This window comes from Papio anubis, chromosome 8, assembly GCF_008728515.1.
Source record: "Papio anubis isolate 15944 chromosome 8, Panubis1.0, whole genome shotgun sequence".
In the NCBI taxonomy this organism is placed as follows: domain Eukaryota; kingdom Metazoa; phylum Chordata; class Mammalia; order Primates; family Cercopithecidae; genus Papio; species Papio anubis.
Window position 1 is genome coordinate 102078009 of NC_044983.1, and position 25017 is coordinate 102103025.

The 25017-nt window shown below is 39.4% G+C and overlaps 1 protein-coding gene across 1 annotated transcript; it reads right to left on the reverse strand.

Moving 5' to 3' along the window:
- Positions 1-11950: 11950 nt before the first annotated feature.
- Positions 11951-23340, reverse strand: ABRA (actin binding Rho activating protein). Its single transcript, XM_003903064.5, has 2 exons — positions 22611-23340; positions 11951-13975 (listed from the first exon to the last, which is right to left on the reverse strand). The coding sequence occupies exons 1-2, from the start codon at positions 23276-23278 to the stop codon at positions 13498-13500; spliced, it is 1146 nt and encodes a 381-aa protein (XP_003903113.1). The 5' UTR covers positions 23279-23340; the 3' UTR covers positions 11951-13497.
- Between the last annotated feature and the right edge of the window lie 1677 nt (positions 23341-25017).

Sequence of the window (25017 nt, forward strand, 5' to 3'; positions counted from 1 at the left end):
TGAGTTTGGATTTATTGAATACTCATTTTCTTAGCAAGTCTTTGTTTGATTAAGCCTACTACTATCTTTTTTTTTTTTTTTTTTTTTTTTAATGCTTCTAATAGCTTACATTGTGGTGGTGGTCATGGTGTTAGGAGTAATAGTGATGGGAGGATGCATTCAATTAGAGGGAGCATTACATTTTTTAAAATGGAGATGGGAGAAGGCACTTGACACATGGGAAAGTGCAAGTTATTTGATATTTTTAAAGTACATTGTTTTCATTTTGAGTGGAGAATGCGTAACAAGCTAAGCCTCTTGTCATAAACAGTTTTGTGTGTGCAGTGCCAAGAAATTTTGATAGTTTGTATCCCATAGGTTCAGTTAACATTTGAGAGGAGGAGTGACATGATCAGGTGTATACTTTAGGAAAATATCTGTGAAAAGTAGATGAGTAGAGGGAAAAACTAGAGACAAAGGGAAAGCGAGCCTTTTATAAAGTCCAGAAAAAAATGATTAGGCCCGAATAAGAATAGTGGTAATGGGAATAAGGAAGCATAGATTTGGAAAGGATTTATCAGTTAGGATGAACAGGAGTTGATTATTGATTGGATGTCAGAAAAAAGGATAGCTCTCAGGATTTTGGTTTAGGAGTTTAGATGTATTATTTATCAAGATGGGCAAGGTACATAGAAGAAAAACAAACAGCAGGTGGCAAAATGAAGTTACTCATGGACTTTATTAGAGTATGATGTGAGATACAGGAGGATAAACTTTTTAGGGGTAGGACATTTTATATATCCTGAAAGGTTATATAAAATTAAAAGTCAACAAAAAACAAACTCTTTCACTTTTTATATGCAAACAAATATGAAATTTATGTATTACCATTTGTAATACCATTGAAAATACCAGCTATATAACAAAGTGAAGACCCAAATAGGAAGGATATACCATTTTCATTATTGGCAGACAATATTGATTAAAAGATAGCAGTTCTCTTAAATTATATTGACAGTGAAAATCTCACCCAGGCTTATTTTTTTTTTGGAAATTAAACTAATTGTACAGTTTATATGGAAATGTAAAATCAAAGAATAGCTAAGGCATCATGGAGGAATTGAGTATCTGGTCTTCAGTACCAGATAATCATGATCTATTAGAAAGCTGAGTAAGAAAGACAATGTATTGGTCAAAAGTTAGAAAGAAACTGATTTCTAAAAAAGGTGATACTACTGACTGCTCAGTAGAGAAGACAGTCTATTCAATAAAAGATGGTGGATTAATTGCATATCTGTATGGAACAAAAAGTCTTGACTCATCTCACACCACAAACAATTACAGATTGAAAAATAATTGTGAAAAGTAAAACAATAAAGACATTAAATTATATAGGATAATATTTTCATGACATTAGGGTAAGCATATATTTCTTTAATGAGACACAAAAAGCACTAAATATAAAGGAAAAAAAATAAAGTATGCTACATTAAAACTTTAAGCACTTCATCAAAAGACATTAAAAGTAAGAAGGTGCCCAGTAAGAGTGAAAGCTGTTGTTTTCTCCAACTTTTATTTTTGGTTTGGGGGTACATGTGAAGGTTTGTTACATAGGTAGACATGTGTCACGGGTTTGTTATACATACTATTTCATCACCCAGGTATTAAGCTTAGTACCCAACACTTATCTTTTCTGTTACTTGCCATCCTCCCACACCCCTACTCCAGCAGACCCTTGTGTATGTTGTTTCCCTCCATGTGTTCCTAAGTCCTCATCACTTGACTACACTTATAAGTGAGAACATGTAGTATTTGGTTTTCTGTTCCTGCATTAGTATGCTAAGGGTAATAGCCTCCAGCTTCATCCATGTTCCTGCAAAAGAGATGATCTCTTTCTTTTTTATGGCTTCATAGTATTCCTTGGTATGTATGTACCACATCTTCTTTATCCAGTCTGTCACTGATGAACATTTAGGTTGATTCCATGTATTCGCTATTGTGGATAGTGCTGCAGTGAACATTCATATGCATGTGTCCTTATGGTAGAAAGATTTATATTTCTCTGGGTATATGCCCAGTAATGGCAGTGCTAGGTTGAATAGTAGTTCTGCTTTTAGGTCTTTGAAGAATCACCCCAGCTTCTTTACACCATACACGAAGAGCAGCTCAAGATGGATTAAAGACTTAAACGTAAAACCCAAAACTGTGAAAGCTGTTTTAAAAGGGAATGCGGAGTGGAGCAACTTTGGAAAATGTTTCTGGCAGTATCCACTAAAGCTAAGTATACACATGACTTTGACCAGAAAATTTAATTCCTTGATATGTACTGAACAGTAATATGTATGTGTTTACCAGGAGATGTGCTGGAATGTGTACAGAACTATTTGCTTGCTCTCGTCACTTCCCATCCTCTCTCCTATACCCATACCCATACACCCTACATATTAATTTACTGCATCTCATTGTTACACTTTACCTATAAAGTTGTGTATGCATTTCCTAAGAATAGGGATATCCTCCTAAATAGCCAAAGTACAATGATCAGGTTCAGGAAATTTAACATTAATACAATAATATGGTCTAATATGCAATTCTTTTCAAATTTCTCCAATGAACCTAATATCCTTTCAAGCATTATTTTTCCTGGTTCATGATCCAGTCGAAGATCCTGCATTGCATTCAATTGTTCTGCCTTTTTATTTTAATCTCCTTTAACCTGGAAGAGTTCATTATTCATTGTTTCATGACAGTTGTATGTTTGAAAAATTTCAGGATCGTAGAATGTGCTTTAATGTAGATTTGTCTGAATTTTTCCTTACGCTTAAATTTTGGTTATGCATTTTTTTATAGGAAAACCACAGAAGTGTTTTGTCCTCTGCATCAAATCAGGGTGCACATAATGTACGTTTATCGCTTTATTGGTGATATTAGCTTTGATTATTTGATTAGATAGTGTCTACCATGTTTCTCCCCTACTATCAGTTTTCCTTGTGTAATAAGTAATATGTAGAGGGATGCGTATTTTTAAACTTTTTCATTCCCAACACGTTAGTTGCCATTGCCATTTACTACAGGGAAGAGCTTTCCTTTTTCCATCATTTATGAATATGTATTATCAGTATGAACTAATGAATTCTCCTTTTTCTAATTCAAAAGGTTATGTAACCAATTTCTATCCTAGACTTAACCAGTTGGAACCCCATCAGTCTTACTTCTATGAGTTTTTCAATTTTCTTGAGCATTTGCCTACTCCTCATGTAACAAAAATGTTTTAGATTGATATGTACTTTCTGTAACCCAGTCCTAGAATCAGCCATTTCTGAAAGGAACCGTATTTCCCTTGCAGGAGAATCTTATTTAGAAATCAGGGGCACTTGTTGCCACTTTACGGCCTTTCAGGAGACAGCCTATAGCATGAATTCACACCGACACCACTCCTTGCAATCTCACGCCACAGAGTTCTTGCTTGTCTTCTCTCATTCCATGTTTGTGTCTTCCCCCACAGTAAGGACATCAGTATATTTACTTGTTTGCTTAATTTTATGATACAGACCTTAGAACTTCACAATTGCCAAACCCATGCCCTCACACCAAAATTCAGTAGAATTTGATATTTCTTAGTTCTTTTATGGCTTTAGACTGAAAGTATTAAATCAAAAAGTATTGTAATCAAAAGTTGGGTATATTTCTTTTTTCCTTCCTGTGTGGTTATTTTAATAAGATAAAATAGAATTCAATTTATTTGCTTTGTTTGTGTCCAATATTAGTTTTTCTCCTGCTCTTATTTAATTTTACTTTATTGCATGTATAATATTTAAGTTCCCAAAAGTCAAAACCCTATAAAGAGGTATACTCTGAGTCTGGCTCTGTCGCCCAGGCTGGAGTGCAGTGGTGCTGTCTTGGCTTACTGCAAGCTCCGCCTCCCGGGTTCACGCCATTCTCCCGCTGGGACTACAGATGCCCACCACCACACCCGGATAATTTTGTTTTTGTATTTTTAGTAGAGATGGGGTTTCACTGTGTGTGTGTGTGTGTTTTTTTTTTTTTTTAAATTAATTTATTATTATTATACTTTAAGTTGTAGGGTACATGTGCATAACGTGCAGGTTTGTTACATATGTATACTTGTGCCATGTTGGTGTGCTGCACCCATCAACTCGTCATTTACATCAGGTATAATTCCCAATGCAATCCCTCCCCCCCCCCCATGATAGGCCCCGGTGTGTGATGTTCCCCTTCCTGAGTCCAAGTGATCTCATTGTTCAGTTCCCACCTATGAGTGAGAACATGCGGTGTTTGGTTTTCAGTTCTTGTGATAGTTTGCTAAGAATGATGGTTTCCAGCTGCATCCATGTCCCTACAAAGGACACAAACTCATCCTTTTTTATGGCTGCATAGTATTCCATGGTGTATATGTGCCACATTTTCTTAATCCAATCTGTCACTGATGGACATTTGGGTTGATTCCAAGTCTTTGCTATTGTGAATAGTGCTGCAATAAACATACGTGTGCATGTGTCTTTATAGCAGCATAATTTATAATCCTTTGGGTATATACCCAGTAATGGGATGGCTGGGTCATATGGTACATCTAGTTCTAGATCCTTGAGGAATCGCCATACTGTTTTCCATAATGGTTGAACTAGTTTACAATCCCACCAACAGTGTAAAAGCATTCCTATTTCTCCACATCCTCTCCAGCACCTGTTGTTTCCTGACTTTTTAATGATTGCCATTCTAACTGGTGTGAGATGGTATCTCATTGTGGTTTTGATTTGCATTTCTCTGATGGCCAGTGATGATGAGCATTTTTTCATGTGTCTGTTGGCTGTATGAATGTCTTCTTTTGAGAAATGTCTGTTCATATCCTTTGCCCACTTTTTGATGGGGTTGTTTGTTTTTTTCTTGTAAATTTGTTTGAGTTCTTTGAAGGTTCTGGATATTAGCCCTTTGTCAGATGAGTAGATTGCAAAAATTTTCTCCCATTCTGTAGGTTGTCTGTTCACTCTGATGGTAGTTTCTTTTGCTGTGCAGAAGCTCTTTAGTTTAATTAGATCCCATTTGTCAATTTTGGCTTTTGCTGCCGTTGCTTTTGGTGTTTTAGACATGAAGTCTTTGCCCATGCCTATGTCCTGAATGGTACTACCTAGGTTTTCCTCTAGGATTTTTATGGTATTAGGTCTAACATTTAAGTCTCTAATCCATCTTGAATTAATTTTCGTATAAGGAGTAAGGAAAGGATCCAGTTTCAGCTTTCTACTTATGGCTAGCCAGTTTTCCCAGCACCATTTATTAAATAGGGAATCCTTTCCCCATTTCTTGTTTTTGTCAGGTTTGTCAAAGATCAGATGGCTGTAGATGTGTGGTATTATTTCTGAGGACTCTGTTCTGTTCCATTGGTCTATATCTCTGTTTTGGTACCAGTACCATGCTGTTTTGGTTACTGTAGCCTTGTAGTATAGTTTGAAGTCAGGTAGCGTGATGCCTCCAGCTTTGTTCTTTTGACTTAGGATTGTCTTGGAGATGCGGGCTCTTTTTTGGTTCCATATGAACTTTAAAGCAGTTTTTTCCAATTCTGTGAAGAAACTCATTGGTAGCTTGATGGGGATGGCATTGAATCTATAAATTACCTTGGGCAGTATGGCCATTTTCACGATATTGATTCTTCCTATCCATGAGCATGGTATGTTCTTCCATTTGTTTGTGTCCTCTTTTATTTCAGTGAGCAGTGGTTTGTAGTTCTCCTTGAAGAGGTCCTTTACATCCCTTGTAAGTTGGATTCCTAGGTATTTGATTCTCTTTGAAGCAATTGTGAATGGAAGTTCATTCATGATTTGGCTCTCTGTTTGTCTGTTACTGGTGTATAAGAATGCTTGTGATTTTTGCACATTAATTTTGTATCCTGAGACTTTGCTGAAGTTGCTTATCAGCTTAAGGAGATTTTGGGCTGAAACAATGTGGTTTTCTAAATATACAATCATGTCATCTGCAAAGAGGGACAATTTGACTTCTTCTTTTCCTAACTGAATACCCTTGATTTCTTTCTCTTGCCTGACTGCCCTAGCCAGAACTTCCAACACTATGTTGAATAGGAGTGGTGAGAGAGGGCATCCCTGTCTTGTGCCAGTTTTCAAAGGGAATTTTTCCAGTTTTTGCCCATTCAGTATTATATTGGCTGTGGGTTTGTCATAAATAGCTCTGATGATTTTGAGGTACGTTCCATCAATACCGAATTTATTGAGCGTTTTTAGCATGAAGGGCTGTTGAATTTTGTCAAAAGCCTTTTCTGCATCTATTGAGATAATCATGTGGTTCTTGTCTTTGGTTCTGTTTATATGCTGGATTATGTTTATTGATTTGCGAATGTTGAACCAGCCTTGCATCCCAGGGATGAAGCCCACTTGATCATGGTGGATAAGCTTTTTGATGTGTTGTTGAATCCGGTTTGCCAGTATTTTATTGAGGATTTTTGCATCGATGTTCATCAGGGATATTGGTCTAAAATTCTCTTTTTTTGTTGTGTCTCTGCCAGGCTTTGGTATCAGGATGATGTTGGCCTCATAAAATGAGTTAGGGAGGATTCCCTCTTTTTCTATTGATTGGAATAGTTTCAGAAGGAATGGTACCAACTCCTCCTTATACCTCTGGTAGAATTCAGCTGTGAATCCATCTGGTCCTGGACTTTTTTTGGTTGGTAGGCTATTAATTATTGCCTCAATTTCAGAGCCTACTATTGGTCTATTCAGGGATTCAACTTCTTCCTGGTTTAGTCTTGGAAGAGTGTAAGTGTCCAGGAAATTATCCATTTCTTCTAGATTTTCCAGTTTATTTGCGTAGAGGTGTTTATAGTATTCTCTGATGGTAGTTTGTATTTCTGTGGGGTCGGTGGTGATATCCCCTTTATCATTTTTAATTGCATCGATTTGATTCTTCTCTCTTTTCTTCTTTATTAGTCTTGCTAGTGGTCTGTCAATTTTGTTGATCTTTTCAAAAAACCAACTCCTGGATTCATTGATTTTTTGGAGGGTTTTTTGTGTCTCTATCTCCTTCAGTTCTGCTCTGATCTTAGTTATTTCTTGCCTTCTGCTAGCTTTCGAATGTGTTTGCTCTTGCTTCTCTAGTTCTTTTAATTGCGATGTTAGAGTGTCAATTTTAGATCTTTCCTGCTTTCTCTTGTGGGCATTTAGTGCTATAAATTTCCCTCTACACACTGCTTTAAATGTGTCCCAGAGATTCTGGTATGTTGTATCTTTGTTCTCATTGGTTTCAAAGAACATCTTTATTTCTGCCTTCATTTCGTTATGTACCCAATAGTCATTCAGGAGCAGGTTGTTCAGTTTCCATGTAGTTGAGCGGTTTTGATTGAGTTTCTTAGTCCTGAGTTCTAGTTTGATTGCACTGTGGTCTGAGAGACAGTTTGTTATAATTTCTGTTCTTGTACATTTGCTGAGGAGTGCTTTACTTCCAATTACGTGGTCAATTTTGGAGTAAGTACGATGTGGTGCTGAGAAGAATGTATATTCTGTTGATTTGGGGTGGAGAGTTCTATAGATGTCTATTAGGTCTGCTTGCTGCAGAGATGAGTTCAATTCCTGGATATCCTTGTTAACTTTCTGTCTCGTTGATCTGTCTAATGTTGACAGTGGAGTGTTGAAGTCTCCCATTATTATTGTATGGGAGTCTAAGTCTCTTTGTAAGTCTCTAAGGACTTGCTTTATGAATCTGGGTGCTCCTGTATTGGGTGCATATATATTTAGGATAGTTAGCTCTTCCTGTTGAATTGATCCCTTTACCATTATGTAATGGCCTTCTTTGTCTCTTTTGATCTTTGATGGTTTAAAGTCTGTTTTATCAGAGACTAGTATTGCAACCCCCGCTTTTTTTTGTTCTCCGTTTGCTTGGTAAATCTTCCTCCATCCCTTTATTTTGAGCCTATGTATGTCTCTGCGTGTGAGATGGGTCTCCTGAATACAGCAGACTGATGGGTCTTGACTCTTTATCCAGTTTGCCAGTCTGTGTCTTTTCATTGGAGCATTTAGTCCATTTACATTTAAGGTTAAGATTGTTATCTGTGAACTTGATCCTGCCATTATGATATTAACTGGTTATTTTGCTCGTTAGTTGATGCAGTTTCTTCCTAGCCTCGATGGTCTTTACATTTTGGCAAGTTTTTGCAATGGCTGGTACCGGTTGTTCCTTTCCATGTTGAGTGCTTCCTTCAGGGTCTCTTGTAAGGCAGGCCTAGTGGTGACAAAATCTCTAAGCATTTGCTTATCTGTAAAGGATTTTATTTCTCCTTCACTTATGAAACTTAGTTTGGCTGGATATGAAATTCTGGGTTTAAAATTCTTTTCTTTAAGAATGTTGAATATTGGCCCCCACTCTCTTCTGGCTTGTAGAGTTTCTGCTGAGAGATCTGCTGTTAATCTGATGGGCTTCCCTTTGTGGGTAACCCGACCTTTCTCTCTGGCTACCCTTAAGATTTTTTCCTTCATTTCAACTTTGGTGAATCTGGCAATTATGTGTCTTGGAGTTGCTCTTCTCGAGGAGTATCTTTGTGGCGTTCTCTGTATTGCCTGGATTTGAATGTTGGCCTGCCCTACTAGGTTGGGGAAGTTCTCCTGGATGATATCCTGAAGAGTGTTTTCCAACTTGGTTCCATTTTCCCCCTCACTTTCAGGCACCCCAATCAGACGTAGATTTGGTCTTTTTACATAATCCCATACTTCTTGCAGGCTTTGTTCATTTCTTTTTCTTCTTTTTTCTTTTGGTTTCTCTTCTCGCTTCATTTCATTCATTTGATCCTCAATCGCTGATACTCTTTCTTCCAGTTGATCGAGTCGGTTACTGAAGCTTGTGCATTTGTCACGTATTTCTCGTGTCATGGTTTTCATCTCTTTCATTTCGTTTATGACCTTCTCTGCATTAATTACTCTAGCCATCAATTCTTCCACTTTTTTTTCAAGATTTTTAGTTTCTTTGCGCTGGGTACGTAATTCCTCCTTTAGCTCTGAGAAATTTGATGGACTGAAGCCTTCTTCTCTCATCTCGTCAAAGTCATTCTCCGTCCAGCTTTGATCCGTTGCTGGCGATGAGCTGCGCTCCTTTGCCGGGGGAGATGCACTCTTGTTTTTTGAATTTCCAGCTTTTCTGCCCTGCTTTTTCCCCATCTTTGTGGTTTTATCTGCCTCTGGTCTTTGATGATGGTGATGTACTGATGGGGTTTTGGTGTAGGTGTCCTTCCTGTTTGATAGTTTTCCTTCTAACAGTCAGGACCCTCAGCTGTAGGTCTGCTGGAGATTGCTTGAGGTCCACTCCAGACCCTGTTTGCCTGGGTATCAGCAGCAGAGGCTGCAGAAGATAGAATATTTCTGAACAGCGAGTGTACCTGTCTGATTCTTGCTTTGGAAGCTTCCTCTCAGGGGTGTACTCCACCCTGTGAGGTGTGGAGTGTCAGACTGCCCCTAGTGGGGGATGTCTCCCAGTTAGGCTACTCAGGGGTCAGGGACCCACTTGAGCAGGGAGTCTGTCCCTTCTCAGATCTCAACCTCCGTGTTGGGAGATCCACTGCTCTCTTCAAAGCTGTCAGAGAGAGTCGTTTGCATCTGCAGAGGCTTCTGCTGCGTTTATTGTTTACTGTGCCCTGTCCCCAGAGGTGGAGTCTACAGAGACAGGCAGGTTTCCTTGAGTTGCTGTGAGCTCCACCCAGTTGGAGCTTCCCAGCAGCTTTGTTTACCTACTTAAGCCTCAGCAATGGCGGGCGCCCCTCCCCCAGCCTCGCTGCTGCCTTGCCGGTAGATCACAGACTGCTGTGCTAGCAATGAGGGAGGCTCCGTGGGCGTGGGACCCTCCCGGCCAGGTGTGGGATATGATCTCCTGGTGTGCCTGTTTGCTTAAAGCGCAGTATTGCGGTGGGAGTTACCCAATTTTCCAGGTGTTGTGTATCTCAGTTCCCCTGGCTAGGAAAAGGGATTCCCTTCCCCCTTGCGCTTCCCAGGTGAGGCAATGCCTCGCCCTGCTTCAGCTCTTGCTGGTCGGGCTGCAGCAGCTGACCAGCACTGATGGTCCGGCACTCCCCAGTGAGATGAACCCATTACCTCAGTTGAAAATGCTGAAATCACCGGTCTTCTGTGTCGCTCGTGCTGGGAGTTGGAGACTGGAGCTGTTCCTATTCGGCCATCTTGCTCCGCCCCCGGCTTCACTGTGTTAGCCAGGATGGTCTTGATCTCTTGACCTCGTGATCCACCCACCTCGGCCTCCCAAAGTGCTAGGATTAGAGGCATGAGTCACCGCACCTGGCCATCTATTTCACTTCTTAAAAGATACTCCTTTTCTTTTATAGCTGCATCTATTGTATGCATATGCCATTCTTGATTTGACCATTTCCTATATGTTTTAGGTTGTTTACAGTATTTTAAGTTAGAAACAAGGCACAACACATTATGCATATGTATTTTCATATTGTTTGAGTTGTATATGCCATGGAAATTTTAGGAGTGGGATTTATTGGTCAAAAAGTAAATGCAATGTAATTTTGTTAGATACTGCCTGCCCCACAAATCTGGGCACACAGTATTATTAGATAATCCGTATGGGAATGATAGCTGGTGGATGGAGCACAGTACTCTCAAAACCTCTAGGCTAAGAGGTTGGGTCATAGAGCACATTTTTAAATTAAGTAACAAAAATTGGCTGCGTACTTCTGATACTAAAAGTATATCATAGGTACTGGGAATGAAATTAGAATATTCTAGGAATCCTGTGGGGCATCTACATTAAGGGCCACTTCAGTATGGACTCCATGGTCTCCTGCTCCTCTTATATGCCCTGAACAGTGATGTAATAGAGAAGTTCCCATTGACATAAAATTCTAGTTTACACAGAATTGTTTCTATATCATGTGAGAAACAGCACAGGATTTTCTCTACTTTTTATCAGTTAGTAGCGAATAGAAAAAGAAGGAAGTAGAGCTTGGGAAGGGAAAGGAAAAAGCAGAAGGCAAACCAAGAATAGATGCAGCCTCATCTTGCAACACTGTGGGAAGCAAGAAGCCCACGCTCAGAACTTCCCTCCTTGTAGTGTAAGTGGGCAGAGTGATGAGGTGAACTTACACAACTTTAAGTTATGAGATAGAAGGGGTAATAAAGCACGGCACAGAAACCCTCCAAATACCTGATTGAAAGTTTGGAAAAGGAAAATCCTGAAGATTGGGAAATTAGTTATATAGTTATATATTGCCTGTTATTGGGAATTTAGAATTATCAATGATAAAATATAGGATTTCATATATTATTTGGTGACTATAAAAATATGAGGACTTTCATTACCTTGTTTTTGCCACCTGAGTTCTTTTATTTTTTGTTTTAATTTTTTTGTCAAAATATCCTAAGTTTTTCAACTATGGATATTCCTATCATGGAGTTTTTAGGATAATAATATTTTGGTTGAGGAGATATTTTTGGATCCCAATTCACGAAACATTAAGGTGACAGATGGCCTTAAAAATAAATAAAATATTTATCAGAAGAATAATACACAATAAAGAAAAAAGGCTACAAACCACAAGCTAGTATCACTAGACACCTCTTACGATGATGTCTGTCTCACAAGGTGCTTGTGAAGATGTGCCTATCACACAGCAGGCCTTTTTATCTAAGGAAAGTAGCTTTCTGATTTTACAGCCAGGCCTTATTCAGAAGAGTGTTAGTTAACGTCTTAGAAGCTGTCTGAGAAGAGGCCTTTTACTTTATCCTTACACTCAAATTGAACTTTGAATAATCTATGTCAGTGCCTGCATAAATTGTTATTATTCAGAATTGAATATGAGGAGACTCTTGAAACCTTCATCTATTAACAAATATTCTACTGATACTATAATCTAAGTTGCACTCTATAATTTTATTGTATTTCAAACAGAAGAAAGTGTATGTGGAATATAACCTGTAAGTACTATAAAAACAAGAACAGAAAATACAAGAAAACATCTTTTATTCTTGTGCTATTTGTCTTTAACATTTGGCATAGGTTTCACTTGTAATAGAAGTGTGCATCTTATATGAAATCCTACTTAGAAATATTGGTCATTAATTGGTAGCTCTATAAATACGGTATGGAAACAAAATATACATACTTTCTTAAAGAAGATACTGGAACCTTCAGTTTGAAAGAGACTCATACATAAAAACAAATATAATTCTTATAGCAATCTAATACCTATTATTTTGAGGTATCATATTTTGACATTAATTTTTACGTTTAACACCAAAGTGCTATACTATCTATCAATGCATTTTAGTAACTTTCATTGAATCCAGTAAGAAGTGCAATCTCACATTCCATTCCATTTGTTTTTAAGATCACATAGGCACATTAATGTCAAATGATTTTCTCCTTGCCATCATAATAACTGTATATTTTTTACTTTTGCAGAACTAATATTGCAGTTTTATGACTTTTAAACATTTCGTAAAGTTTTCTTTGTTACAGTATGAGGAAAATTAAACTGTCTCAAATCTGTTTTTAATTCACCAATGATTCTATGGGATTCTTCTAATACTGAACATTCCACTTCATAGATTTTCTGTATTTCTCCATTGTTGGAGAAATACATATCACTGTATTGATATAAATGTAAGCAGCTTGACTCATTATATGCTGACATGTAATGAAACAATAAACTTCTCCAAGAAGTCCTACAAAGGCAAGTAAATCTGAATCTCTCACCTCTGCCCTACTTTTAGTGAGGGTGTGCCTTCCTTTGTTGGTGCTAAGACAGGAAGTGTCTGTTTTTATGTGATTTACTCAAATCAAACAAGGAAGTGAACTCTTACTGGAAACCTGTTAGAATCCAAACCCATAGAGGAACTTCACAATTTCAGCAACATCTTGACAACTTTTTATATATGTGTTTTGTGAGTGATGCTATGATATAAACAATACAAAGTCAAGCTTCTGAAAAAAAATTTAAGTTTAATTTTACCAAACTTAATGGTATTTTCTTTTTTCAAATAAAGACACATTATTTTATGTTCTGCTGATATTTATCTCAACTCAGCATTCTTCTTAGATGTAATGTTTAATTAAAAATCTGTAGTAGTTTCTACAATGAATAGCTAAATATTTTGGCTAAAACATACAAGTGGCTGCGTGCTGTGGCTCATGCCTATAATCCTGGCTACTTGGGAGGCTAAGGTGAGAGGATCACTTGAGTAGGTAAAAGACCAGCTTTGGTGACATGAAGAGAACCCGTCTCAAAAACAAAAACACTCTGTGGAATTTCAACTCTTCGTCCTATTTCTATATATTTACATTCTATATGCTTTCTGAAATGCTTTGTGCTTTCTCAAAATCTCCAAGCTTCCTCATTCTAGGTAGAAATAGAATGCCAGAAAGTCATTTATGTAAAACTTGTTTAATATTTACTAAGTTATTACAGAGAGGTTGCATTTTCATTTTACCTACATGAGCATTTAGCATTAAGACAATAGTGGGCCAAATTTGGCTTTTGTTTTTGAAGGTTCATTTGAGTAGCGTAATCACAACATGGTCATCTCGGCCTTGCCATAGCATCTCTCCTTCAAAGTCTACCAGTCCATGTTTCCTGGCACGCATGAGAATACCCACTACTTTATCTGAAATACGAACGTATCTGTCAAAGAGATCTCCAAAGGTAACCTGGATCTTGCCGTCTCGTCTGTGGCGAGCCATTGTGCGGATAATGAAGCACATGTCCATAATTTCCCTGTAGATGTGCTCCTCGGCACGCTTGGCCCTTTCAGCGGTTTTGGTTCCTTCCTTGGGGCGACCGTAGCCCTCATCTCCTTTGTGTAGGCGGGTGGACATGGCCAGCTCGTAATCAAACTCTTCACTGAAAGGATTGAGCTTCTGGGATTGTATGTGTTCATCAGCCCACTGCTGCCATCTCCCTTTCAAATTGCCCACTTGGCTGTATTTCTGCTGGGCTTTGCAGTTGAGTTTCTCTGTAAATCTGTTTACCCTAAAGTAGAGAGAGGGTGAACAATCAAGATTCAGATATGTTAACACCAAGTGTTGTTTTCCCTTTGTACTTCCCATGCATATGCATCTTTAATGTAAGTATAATTTTTTCACTACAAAAATAAACACAATATAAAAAATTAGAAATGAAAGAAGAAAAGTCATACATAGTCCCACCATTGTTCTTAGTTTGGTGCATATCCTTCTAGATTGTTTTCTCTATGAATATTTTAAGCATTATAATGATACTAAAATCTATTTTAAGAAAAAGCTTCCCCACACAAAGTTAATGCAAATGTGTATATCTTAAAGTTGAGTATTAGTAACACTTTAGAACTGGAATCATGTAGGTGTTTTCAGGAATCTAGTTCTTAGAGGACCTCTGAAACCAATTTTTTCCCAAAGGTACGGACTATACCACTACACATGCATTTTAATATTTTCTCATATATAGATTTTCATATGTGTATTTTTCAGTGAGAGCATATATAGACTAGTATCAATGATGCCACAAACTTTGAAATATTAAGTTGTACAGATAGAAAACACTAGCTAGCAACAGTAACATTTACTGAACACTATGTACTGGCATTCTATATGCTTTTTATTTTATTCCCCGCAACCATTTCCTGAGATAGGTACTACTATTCCTAGTTTACAAGTGAGGAAACTGAGGCCAGAGAGATGAAGTAACTTCTTAAAGTCACAAAACTGTTAAGTGAACCAAAGATAAGACTTTGAAACAAAGATAAGTTGGCTCCAGAGCCTGTCTATAACTATGAAATACTGCCCTAAATAGGTGACGGGGTAGGATTCAAACGCAAGACTGCCTAAGACCAAGGTCAATGCTCTTTCTACTATGCAGTGATGCCACTCAGCAGGCCCATACAGTGTCTAATAAAGGAATAAGTTGTGTTTTAAATGTGTGTATCTTTGGAATTCAGAATGCATTTTCTATTAAAAAGCCAACTCTGGAAAGTGTAGACTAGTAGTATCAGGATGCCAACCTAATATTAGTGTGGGGCAGCAAACTAACGCAGGAACAGAAAACCAAACACCACATGTTCTCATTGTAAGTGGGAACTGATCAATGAGAACACATGGACACAGGGAGGGGAACAACACACACCGGGGCCTGTTGGGGAGGGAGAGCATCAGGATAAATAGCTAATGAATGTGGAGCTTAATACCTAGGTGACAGGTTGATAGGTGCAGCAAGCCACTGTGGCACACATTTTTCTGTGCAACAAACCTGCACATCCTAGCCTGCACATGTATCCCAGAACTCAAAAAGACGTCCCTGCCATTTGTCCAATTGCCTAGACTTTTTCCCTAGGTCTCTTAACTTCACAGGTAAAACACGAACTCGAACTATCTGAGAGTTGTACTCCTAACCCTCACAAGCGTCCCACCCTCCCTTTTTCTCCCCAGTAACAAGTGGCCTCATGCCTGGAAGCATTGGGATTGGTGGTGCTGAAAGTATTTGTGTGAACTGCATGCCTGAGCTATCCCAGCTCTCGCAATTTACTATTAAAACCCCAGCAACCAGTCAGATTTGGGTATCCCTCACCATCCAAACTCACTTCCTGAAATCTGGTTACCCAAACGCTGGAACCAAACACGTGGACCTGGAGGAATATATACTGACATTAACATTGTTTTCAAAAAAGAAATGACATCCACTAGATGGCGAACTTTCATCAGTTCTTATGCTGGATGTTTCCCAAAGTCCTACGCTTGCTACATTGTTTCATAGCACAATAGAATTGGAATTGGAAATACTCCTACATATAACACTACTATCCTTTATGCAAACATGGATGAAAGTGTATGACACAGTTAATTAGTAAAAACAAAAAAAGCACACAAAAACTGTATACACGATTATTAGAACTTTGTAAAATATATGTATGAAGTGCTAGGAGCTCACCGGGCTGAAGTGTAATGGATTTCCCTCAGCCCTCCTTGTCAGTTGATCCCCTGCCTCGCCATTGACTTTTCTTGTTTAGCTGCCCTCAGTGTGGGCTGCTCGATCTCATTATCAAAAGAAAGCAAATACCTTGTCCCTTTGGAGCCATGCTGATCAATGACTGATCACCATGCTGATCAAAGGCATATACTTCAGTATCAAGCCCAAGGCCATCTTGGCAGAGCGTGAATTTCATACCAGACTTAACAGCTGAGGTGTCCTGCCAGAGTAGAGGCTCGAAGTATCTCAAATGAAAGTGAATAGTGGCCGGGCGCGGTGGCTCAAGCCTGTAATCCCAGCACTTTGGGAGGCCGAGACGGGCGGATCACGAGGTCAGGAGATCGAGACCATCCTGGCTAACGGTGACCTGAAATCTCTACTAAAAAATACAAAAACTAGCGGTAGCGGTGGCTGACCTGTAGTCAACTATTCCGGAGGCTGAGGCAGAATGCGTGAACCGGAGGCCAGAGCTTGCAGTGAGCTGAGATCCGGCCACCGCTCAGCTGGGCGACAGAGCCAGACTCCGTCTCAAAAAAAAAAAGAAAGTGAATGGTGTGATTTATTAACTCATACTTTGTCTCCTGAGCACCAACTGTGGTGCTGCCCTATTGTGTAAATCCTAATGCATCCTGCCTTTAAACAGTTTTTGAGCACTTTTACATCCCTCCCATGCTTTGAAGTATTTATTTACGATACTGTGTGCCAGGCACTTTTTAAGGTACTTACTGGATATTTTATAATGAAAGTAATACAAATTTGGGTTTATGATACAATCACAACTCTGTAAAATGTATAAGCACTAGGCTAAAGAATTTAATAACATTTGCATAATTAAAAATGATTATGTCAGTATCCAGATAACAGTTGGTTCTTTTCACTTTTCAAAATTCTCTTTTATGTTGGTATTATACTGATTTGGTAACAAAGAAAGCAAAAAATAGGTAAATACTCAAATTTGCATCCAGAAGTAATTTGTTTAAACTACATTACAAGGGTCTCTGATTCTTTGATGTAGGCTTTTTCTTCTAATTTTTAATTAGGAACTTAGATTCCCTAAATGTTGCAACTTAGTGTCATTTGGGATAACAGCTGGGGTTGGTGTGTGCTAATAAATCTGTGAAGAGTTTCTAGGCCAGGCACAGTGGCTCACGCCTGTAATTCCAGCACTTGGGGAGGGTGAAGTGGGCAGATCACTTGAGGCCAGGAGTTTGAGATCAGCCTGGCTATCATGCTGGCTATCATGGTGAAGCCCCATCTCTACTGAAAAAATACAAAATTAGCTGGCGTAGTGGTGCATGCCTATGGTCCCAGCTACTCGGGAGACTGAGGCAGGAGAATCTCTTAAACCTGTTAGGCAGAGGTTGCAGTGAGCCGAGATAGTACAACTACACTGCACTCCAGGCTGGGTGACAGAGATTCTATTGGAAAAAAAAAAAAAAAAAAAAAAAAAAAAAAACCTGTAAAGAGCTCCTAAAGGAAGCACCATTTAAATATTAATGTCTATTTGTTATATTGTCAAATTGTAGTGCCCTCTAATTGGAGGGAAGAACACCAAAGAAAGTTGGTCCCATAAGAAAGAATTAGAAAATAGGGCTAGGAAAAAAAAGAAGGAAATTCATCTTAATGAGCATCTAATTTTCTCTATTTTATAAACATTCTGTATTATTTTTATATCTCCAGTTTTTAAAAGGTCAAAGTATATTGGGTTTGGGTTTAAGTCAGGGTTAGAAAGTCTTATATACTGAATTTTGTTTGGTCAATAAATATCATAAATATAAGAATCGATACCAGATTATGCTGTTTTTAAAAATTTTAGGGAAAAATGTGAATGAAACTCTAGATTTAACTTTAGAAAGATAACCTATCATAAATTGAAAGAAAGCAAAGCAATATTTAAAGGCTAACATCTCACTCATATTTTGGAACAGCAATACTAAATCCAGACCCACCTTCTCAGTTTCTTCATTATTAGTAAACAAACTTTCTTATAGTCAATCAAAAGTATAAATTAGCCGGGCGTGGTGGCAAGCACCTATAGTCCCAGCTACTCGGGAGGCTGAGGTAGGAGAATGGTGTGAACCTGGGAGGCGGAGCTTGCAGTGAGCCTAGATTGCACCACTGCACTCCAACCTGGGCAACAGAGTGAGACTCCATCTCAAAAAAAAAAAAAAGAAATATATATATATCTTCCCTGTCCTGCTGTGTTCAAGGTAACTAATTCTACTAGACATCACAAGCAATCTGTCTAGGAAAGTCTAGTTTCATTTACTAAAATATATTCTGAAATTTGTTTCTTATCTAAATGGGCCTCTTCAGCAGCATGAGGAGAAGATGGGAACCAATTTTATCTATAATTCTGTCACTTCAGAGTAATGATTATATGGGTAAATTATTATATATGTAATCAAACCCCCAGGAAATAAGAGTTCTAAAAGATATATTTCAAATCCAGCAAGTTCACTGGCACTGAAAACATTTTCTGATGGTTGCCCTTCTCCTGAATCACCAGCTTCAAAATGCCTGGGGCGCCTAGAGGCATGATTTTCTCTTCTGTCTGCGATCTGTATGGAGAACGTGAAGATGGTCTCTCATTGCCAAATCCACAGATCTTCCTGTAGAGGGAGCATTACTCCTCCTCGTGCAGGCACCCTCCTCTGTCAGCGAGAAGCAAAGAATCTCTGCCACCCTTTCCAACTTCTAGGAGAAATGCTGCGTTGATTTGCTTGTCCTTCCCTACAGACAGTTTAGCCCCTTTGATTACTGAGAGCGTGACATCAAGAAGGGCACATTTATCAGAAGCAGGGTGACAACATTCAAAAGGCAATATGACATTTCCGCTCAGCAGTTTTGCTGTCTGTCATTTTCAGCTTCATTTGAGAGCCAGGCCTGTGATTCTCCTTCAGATTGAACTGTCTTCAGAGTCTGTGGAAGGGGTTCGCGGCCCTAGAATTGGGCATAGGCAGAAGGACAGCATAATTTTGCCTTTGTTTCTTGTGAGGTCCTTCAATACAGTTGCACCAAAACCCTGAACTTTGGGAGTCGTTAGGATTTCACTAATTAAGCCCACATTTTGATCTCCACTTTGTTCCTTGAGTCTGTTCTCTACTGAGAGGGACAGTCTAGCATAGTGGTTGAGAACACAAGTGCCTTCCCAACTTCATCCCTTCCTCGTTCTGTGACTTGGATTATATGTTTCTTAATGTTTCTTTGTGCCAGTTCCCCTGTTTGTAAAATGGCAGCCTCCTGCTCAACTGCTATTATTTTCACTGAATTAAACATGGAGGACAGGATGATAAGTGATTGGTACTTTCATCTTGCACCCTTATGGGAGAGAGATCTAATTTCTTTTGTCTAAAGGAACTGGATTGAACAAGTCACAATCAAAAGACTAAATATGTTTAAAGTAAGACAAAATATAAACAATTTTCATAGTAAACTCCAGTTAGAAATACCACTGTTGGTAAAGAATTTATCTACTTTTTTCACAGTTGATCTCTTTGTTTCTATTATCCATGGAACATCTTAACCACCACAAAACTTTCTTTCCACCTGAACGTCTATGATACATAATTTTCTCCTTATTGGCAGATACAGGGAGAGAAGGGTGCCTATAATTAAAACTAAGTGGACAAAAAGACTTTTCAAATTGGCTTAGTAATGCTGCTTTCATTTCTCAAGCAATATTTGAGAGTATCATTGGCCAAAAATTCCTATGAGGTGTCTGCTGAAGTTTCCTGAGCACAGCTAGGATTACCAATGGAATTAGGAGCTGCTGTTGCTGCATACACCATTCTTGTACCCTATGTACTCTAAGACTGAGGGAAAGGAATCAAAAAAGGAAAGAAGAGATTTAACTACCACTACCACTCTGAACCTACAGAGCCAAGCTCCTAGCATCTTGAAGGGCTGGGATCACCAAGCCTGGCTCCCTGTATTATAATGAGTACAATTTACTAATGAGCTCCCCTGAGTCTATCACTTTACATAGCTAATATAAAAATAACCCCATGAGATATGAGCTATCACATCTATTTTTTAGATGAGGATAGAGAGACTCAGGATCACCAAAGTAACCACGATTCAAATCTACTTGTCTCTTATTCCAAGCGTAGGCATTTCAACACATTAAGAAGGTGCTCATGTACTAGCCTGATTTGGGGAACCCCAAGACGGGTCCTGTATCCCACTCCCCACTTTTAGGTGAGACAGTTTACTGAGAGCCAGAATGACTGAGTTCAAATCTCATGGGCTGTAAAATCTCATACAAATTCCCTAATATTTCTTCATCTCCTGTCTCCATCTATCAAAGAGGGATGATGATTATATCCTATCATATGAGCATACTGTGAGGTTAAATAAATATATGAAAAGTGCTTAGACAAGTGCCAAAGAATGTCTAGCTCTACTATGCATTCAGGATTGGTCCCAGCTGTCACCTCCCTACCGCTAGTTAATTTAAAATGTGCCAAGAGAAAGATCTTGTCATTGTGCCCCCTCAATCTTTATTCTTTTGGACCCCATTATTCCATTTCTAGCACACATGTCCCAAGATCCAAAAGGCCAGAATTTGGAATATGGTTCCTCATGTTCAGATAGCATAGTTACTTCTGATCATGAACTCCTATATTAAGCACAAATCCAGATCTCTGAATGCATCCTCAAGACACTGCCCGAAGGTTAGAACCATGTCTGGTTTTAAAACATTGCATTTGGGCAAGTCTTAGCTTTGTCACTAACTTGCTGGGCAAACTTACCCTCTGAGCTTTGGTGTTCTTATCCCTGCAATTGTGAATAGCTACCTCAGAGGGTCATGAGAAGTGAAGCGACAAAGCATTTAAACACCTATAGCATACACTAAACACGTAACAGATTATTGTAATTACCCGTTTGCCATTTTATTTTTCTTGAAAGCTAGTAGTGTAGTAGTTTTAATTCTTTCAAAACACCTTTATAGTCTCAAACTATAAGACAGCTCTTTAAGCCCGGTTCAGTGACTCATGCATCCCAGGACCTTGGGAGGCTGAGGTGGGCGGATCACCTGAGGTCAGGAGTTCGAGACCAGCCTGGCCAACATGGTGAAACCCCATCTCTACTAAAATACAAAAATTAGCTGGGTGTGGTGGTGTGCACCTGTAATCCCAGCTACTCAGGAGGCTCAGGCAGGAGAATCACTTGAACTCAGGAGAAGGAGGTTGCAGTGAGCCAAGATCGTGCCACTGTACTCCAGAATAGGCAACAGAGTGAGACTTCATCTCAAAAAAAAAGAACAGCTTTTTGTCAAAATAGGTAACCTTTTTTTTTCTTCTTCTTACTGTTTCATGAGACTTGAAAAACACACTGTCCCCAAAGGGAGTCAGTCTATAAATGTAATGACATCGGACACTTTTCTTATATTTTGATACCCTGGCATTGTGGAACAAGAAATCCTGACTTCCTACTATGTGGAGTTACTGTCTTGAAATAAAGCACGTGTCTCGTCTATACAAATGTTTCGGATTGAGTGTGTGTGTGAGTGTGTGTGTGTATTTAGCATCTAGACATTTTAATTATTGCTGTCTTTGATTACAAATGGGACAAACTGTTTTAGAAAATTTGAAAAGTTGCAAAGTAACCAAATCTATGTGAGTAATAACAGTTTTCATAGATTAAGCATATGTGACAAGCTCTGTATTTGATAACCCTAATCTCATTTACGTTTCCCAATACAATAGAACTTCTCCCAAAAGCTTACAGTTGCTGTCATTTTACAAATGAGGAAATCTGCTTTTTTGTTATTTTTTATTTTTTATTTTTATGTGAAACAGAGTCTTGCTCTGTTGCCCAGGCTGGAGTGCAGTGGCATGATCTTGGCTCACTCCAACATCAGCCTCCTGGGTTAAAGCCATTCTCATGTCTCAGCCTCCTGGGTAGCTGGGATTACAGAGGTGCAACACCATGCCCAGCTATTTTTTTGTATTTTTTGGTAGATATGGGGTTTCACCAATGTTGGTCAGGCTGGTCTCCAACTCCTGGCCTCAAGTGATCTGCCCTCCTCGGCCTCCCAAAGTGCTGGGATTACAGGCATGAGCCACTGTGCCCAGCTGAGAAAATCAGCTTTAAAAAGGACTAGTTAGGGGCCTAACTAGGATTTGGGATTGGGTCTGTCTGACTTCATTCAGAGCCTGCTCTCAAATTAGACAGCAGCCTTCCACCTGTTTAGAGTCAGAGATTTGTGTTCCATGGGTGTTATTGAAGCAGACGTATCTCCTGATAATAGCATAGACATTTGGGACAAGGTAAGTTTCCCCAATGAGTCTACCAGAAACCACTCTTATCTCTAAAGAAATAAGCCAATTTGTTACTCATTATAGAACTGACTTAAAGAATTCACACAAAACAGGCATCCTTCTCTGATGGCTTCATCTTTGTTGAGGCTAAGACTTGGATGTTCAGTTCAAAACAAAAAGGAGAAACAAAATAGCACAAGCCCTGACCAAAAGGTCCATGTCTAAGGTTGGCACCGACCTTCAGCCCAGGGTCATCCCTCCTCTACAGTACTCACTGCCTTTGAGTCTTTGAGATTCTCGCTGTAACCCTGGCAGGACTTCATCTGCTGCCTGGATTCCCAGAGTTGGTTGGGGCTCAGTAGTGATCCTGATACAAGGAGTGGGAGGATGCATTCACTTACTGAGAGGGCAAGGGGCGCTTGATCCTGGCCACAGCCACCTGCACTCCATCCTGCTCGGGCCTCTCCTCGGCCTCTCCTCCGTAGCCACTGTCCTCTGTGTCTACGCTGTCACTCCTCCAGGTGGGCTCCTCCTGCTCCATCACTCTCCAGCCCTTGGTGAGCTCAGATACCAGGTTGGCACATTTTCTCCTCCGTGTTGGGGAGCCGTGGCTGTGGAGGATTCTGTCAATGTCATTCTCTGGCTGCCCAGGTTCAGGCTCACCAACATCCCTCTCGTACCTGTGGCTGAGGTGGCTCACGTCCCCTCCTCTCTCATAAGCTTTGCTGACGACCGTTTTGGTCACCTCTTTCTTTTTGATGTGAGAAACCTCAGGGGCTTTCTCTGAGCTTTGTCCATCTCCATGTCCTTCTGGCGTTCGGGGTGGCGACTTTGGGGCACTCTGAGCTTTCTGGTGTGAAGTAGGGGGTGTGATTGGTTTAGGAGCTTGGGGTGAGTCCTGGGTCCCTCCCGGCAGCCAGCCTGTAGGCTCCTGGGCCTGCCTGATGCTGTTCTCATTCGCCCACTGCTGCCAACCTCGGGCCAAGTTGATGACCAGAGTGGCTGTGCGTATCTTCCGGAGGGCGCTCTTGGCTGGGCCCTCCTCCCTTTCCTTTTCGCCCGGAGCCATGCTGCCCACCTGTCTTTTTTCTGCTGATAGCCTGGGCAGTGGCTAAAATGAGTATGGTCCAGTGGAGTGCCTGGGATTTAAATAGAAGCAGGGTGCGGGGTGGGAAGGAGAGCTTAGTGACGATGGAAACTATGTGAAGCATTTCTTGCCAAGATATGGCGCCTTTGCCCTGATGGTGTTCTTTTTATAAATCATGACAGCTCGAGTTTCATCACGGCAGAGGGACATCTCTGCTGGTAAGGGACAGTGATATGCTCACTCTCTTTCTTCTCCAAGTGCCAGAGTGGAAATTACTAGATCAAGTCATGTGCTCAGCCTTATGTTTTTCTGACCTTAATATGGTCCTGCCATTTATAGGTGCATACAATATGCGTACATATTACCCCGGGAACATTATAGGATTGTTCCCATTTAAACCCCAGCAGTCCTCAGTACAGCTCCTAATTAGTTCCACTTTATAACTAAGTAAACTAAAATCTAACTTCCTGCAGCTAATAAAATCTGAGATTCAAATCCATATCTGTGTAATTCAAAGCTTGTGCCTCCTTTTATTCCAGTTATCAAAGATCCTAAGTTGCCTTTTTTTTTTTTCATTCAACTCCATTAGAAATAGACCTTAGAAAATCAACTCATCAACCTTCATTTTCCAGATGAGAAAATTGAAGCCCAGATAAGAGAAAGACCAAAGCTCAGACAGTCAAAGACTAATTACTTTCCAGTCCCAGCTTTGAAGTATTGTATAGATAACTCATATTAAAATACAAAAAGGCAGTCAAAATTTTGGTCCAATCATTAAAAAATGTTTTTAAAACCTGCATACACATTGAATTTTAGAAATTATTATTGGAATACATCTTTTCAAATACTTTGTTTGAAAAGATCATCTAAGGACAGAATTCTAAGGACAGAATAAATGAATGCTATTGGTAGCTCACTTCTTATCCCCATCCCTGCCTACCCTTACCCTTTGGTTTTTGGTTTTTGTTTTGTTTCGTTTTTTGAGATGAGATCTTCCTGTGTCCCCAGACTGGAGTGCAATGGTGTGATGATGACTTACTGCAACCTTGACCTCTTGTGCTCAAGCAATCCTCTTGCCTCAGCCTCCCAAGCAGCTGGGACTACAGGCATGAGCCACCATGCCTGGCTAATTTTTTTTTTTTAAATAGACGGTGTCTCACTGTGTTGTCCAGGTTGGTCTCAAACTCCTGAGCTTGTGCAGTCCTCCCACCTTGGCCTCCCAAAGTGCTGGGATGACAGATGTGAGCCCCCACATCTAGCCCCCTTTGTTTTTAATAACACAGTCTTCCTTAGCAGGACTTTAAGTTCATGTAGGCAAAGATAGTTTTTCAACTCTCACAAGAGAGACTGAAATATAATATTTTTTAAAAGGACTGGAAAGACAAGCATGTGGACAGAAAGAGAAACATCTATGCAGTGTATTAAACCAGATAAAAATGTCCAAGGCTCAGCAATGAATAATTTCTTAAAGTAAGCAGAATTTTTTTTCATTCAACAGTTCTGTTGGCTTTAAAACTATATCCTTTCCTTCAGTCTTGCATGCACCATACTAATTGAAAACTGCTGTTTAAGAGCACAAAAAGGTATAAAAATTAATTATTTCAGGTAGTGAGACATTTATTTTGGAAAAAAAGTTGATATTTTTCATCATGTGGGTTTTTTACCTCCTAGGATAAAAAAAAATTGGGAGGTGATTTAATACTTGATCTACAAATCTGTCA

What these genes read in the sequence shown, in the direction of transcription:
- ABRA (XM_003903064.5), bottom strand. Translation starts at nt 23,278, where the DNA reads ATGGCTCCGGGCGAAAAGGAAAGGGAGGAGGGCCCAGCCAAGAGCGCC. An exon ending in AAGCGCCCCTTGCCCTCTCA is followed by an intron (nt 13,976 to 22,610) that starts GTAAGTGAATGC and finishes TCTCTACTTTAG; the next exon opens with GGTAAACAGATTTACAGAGA.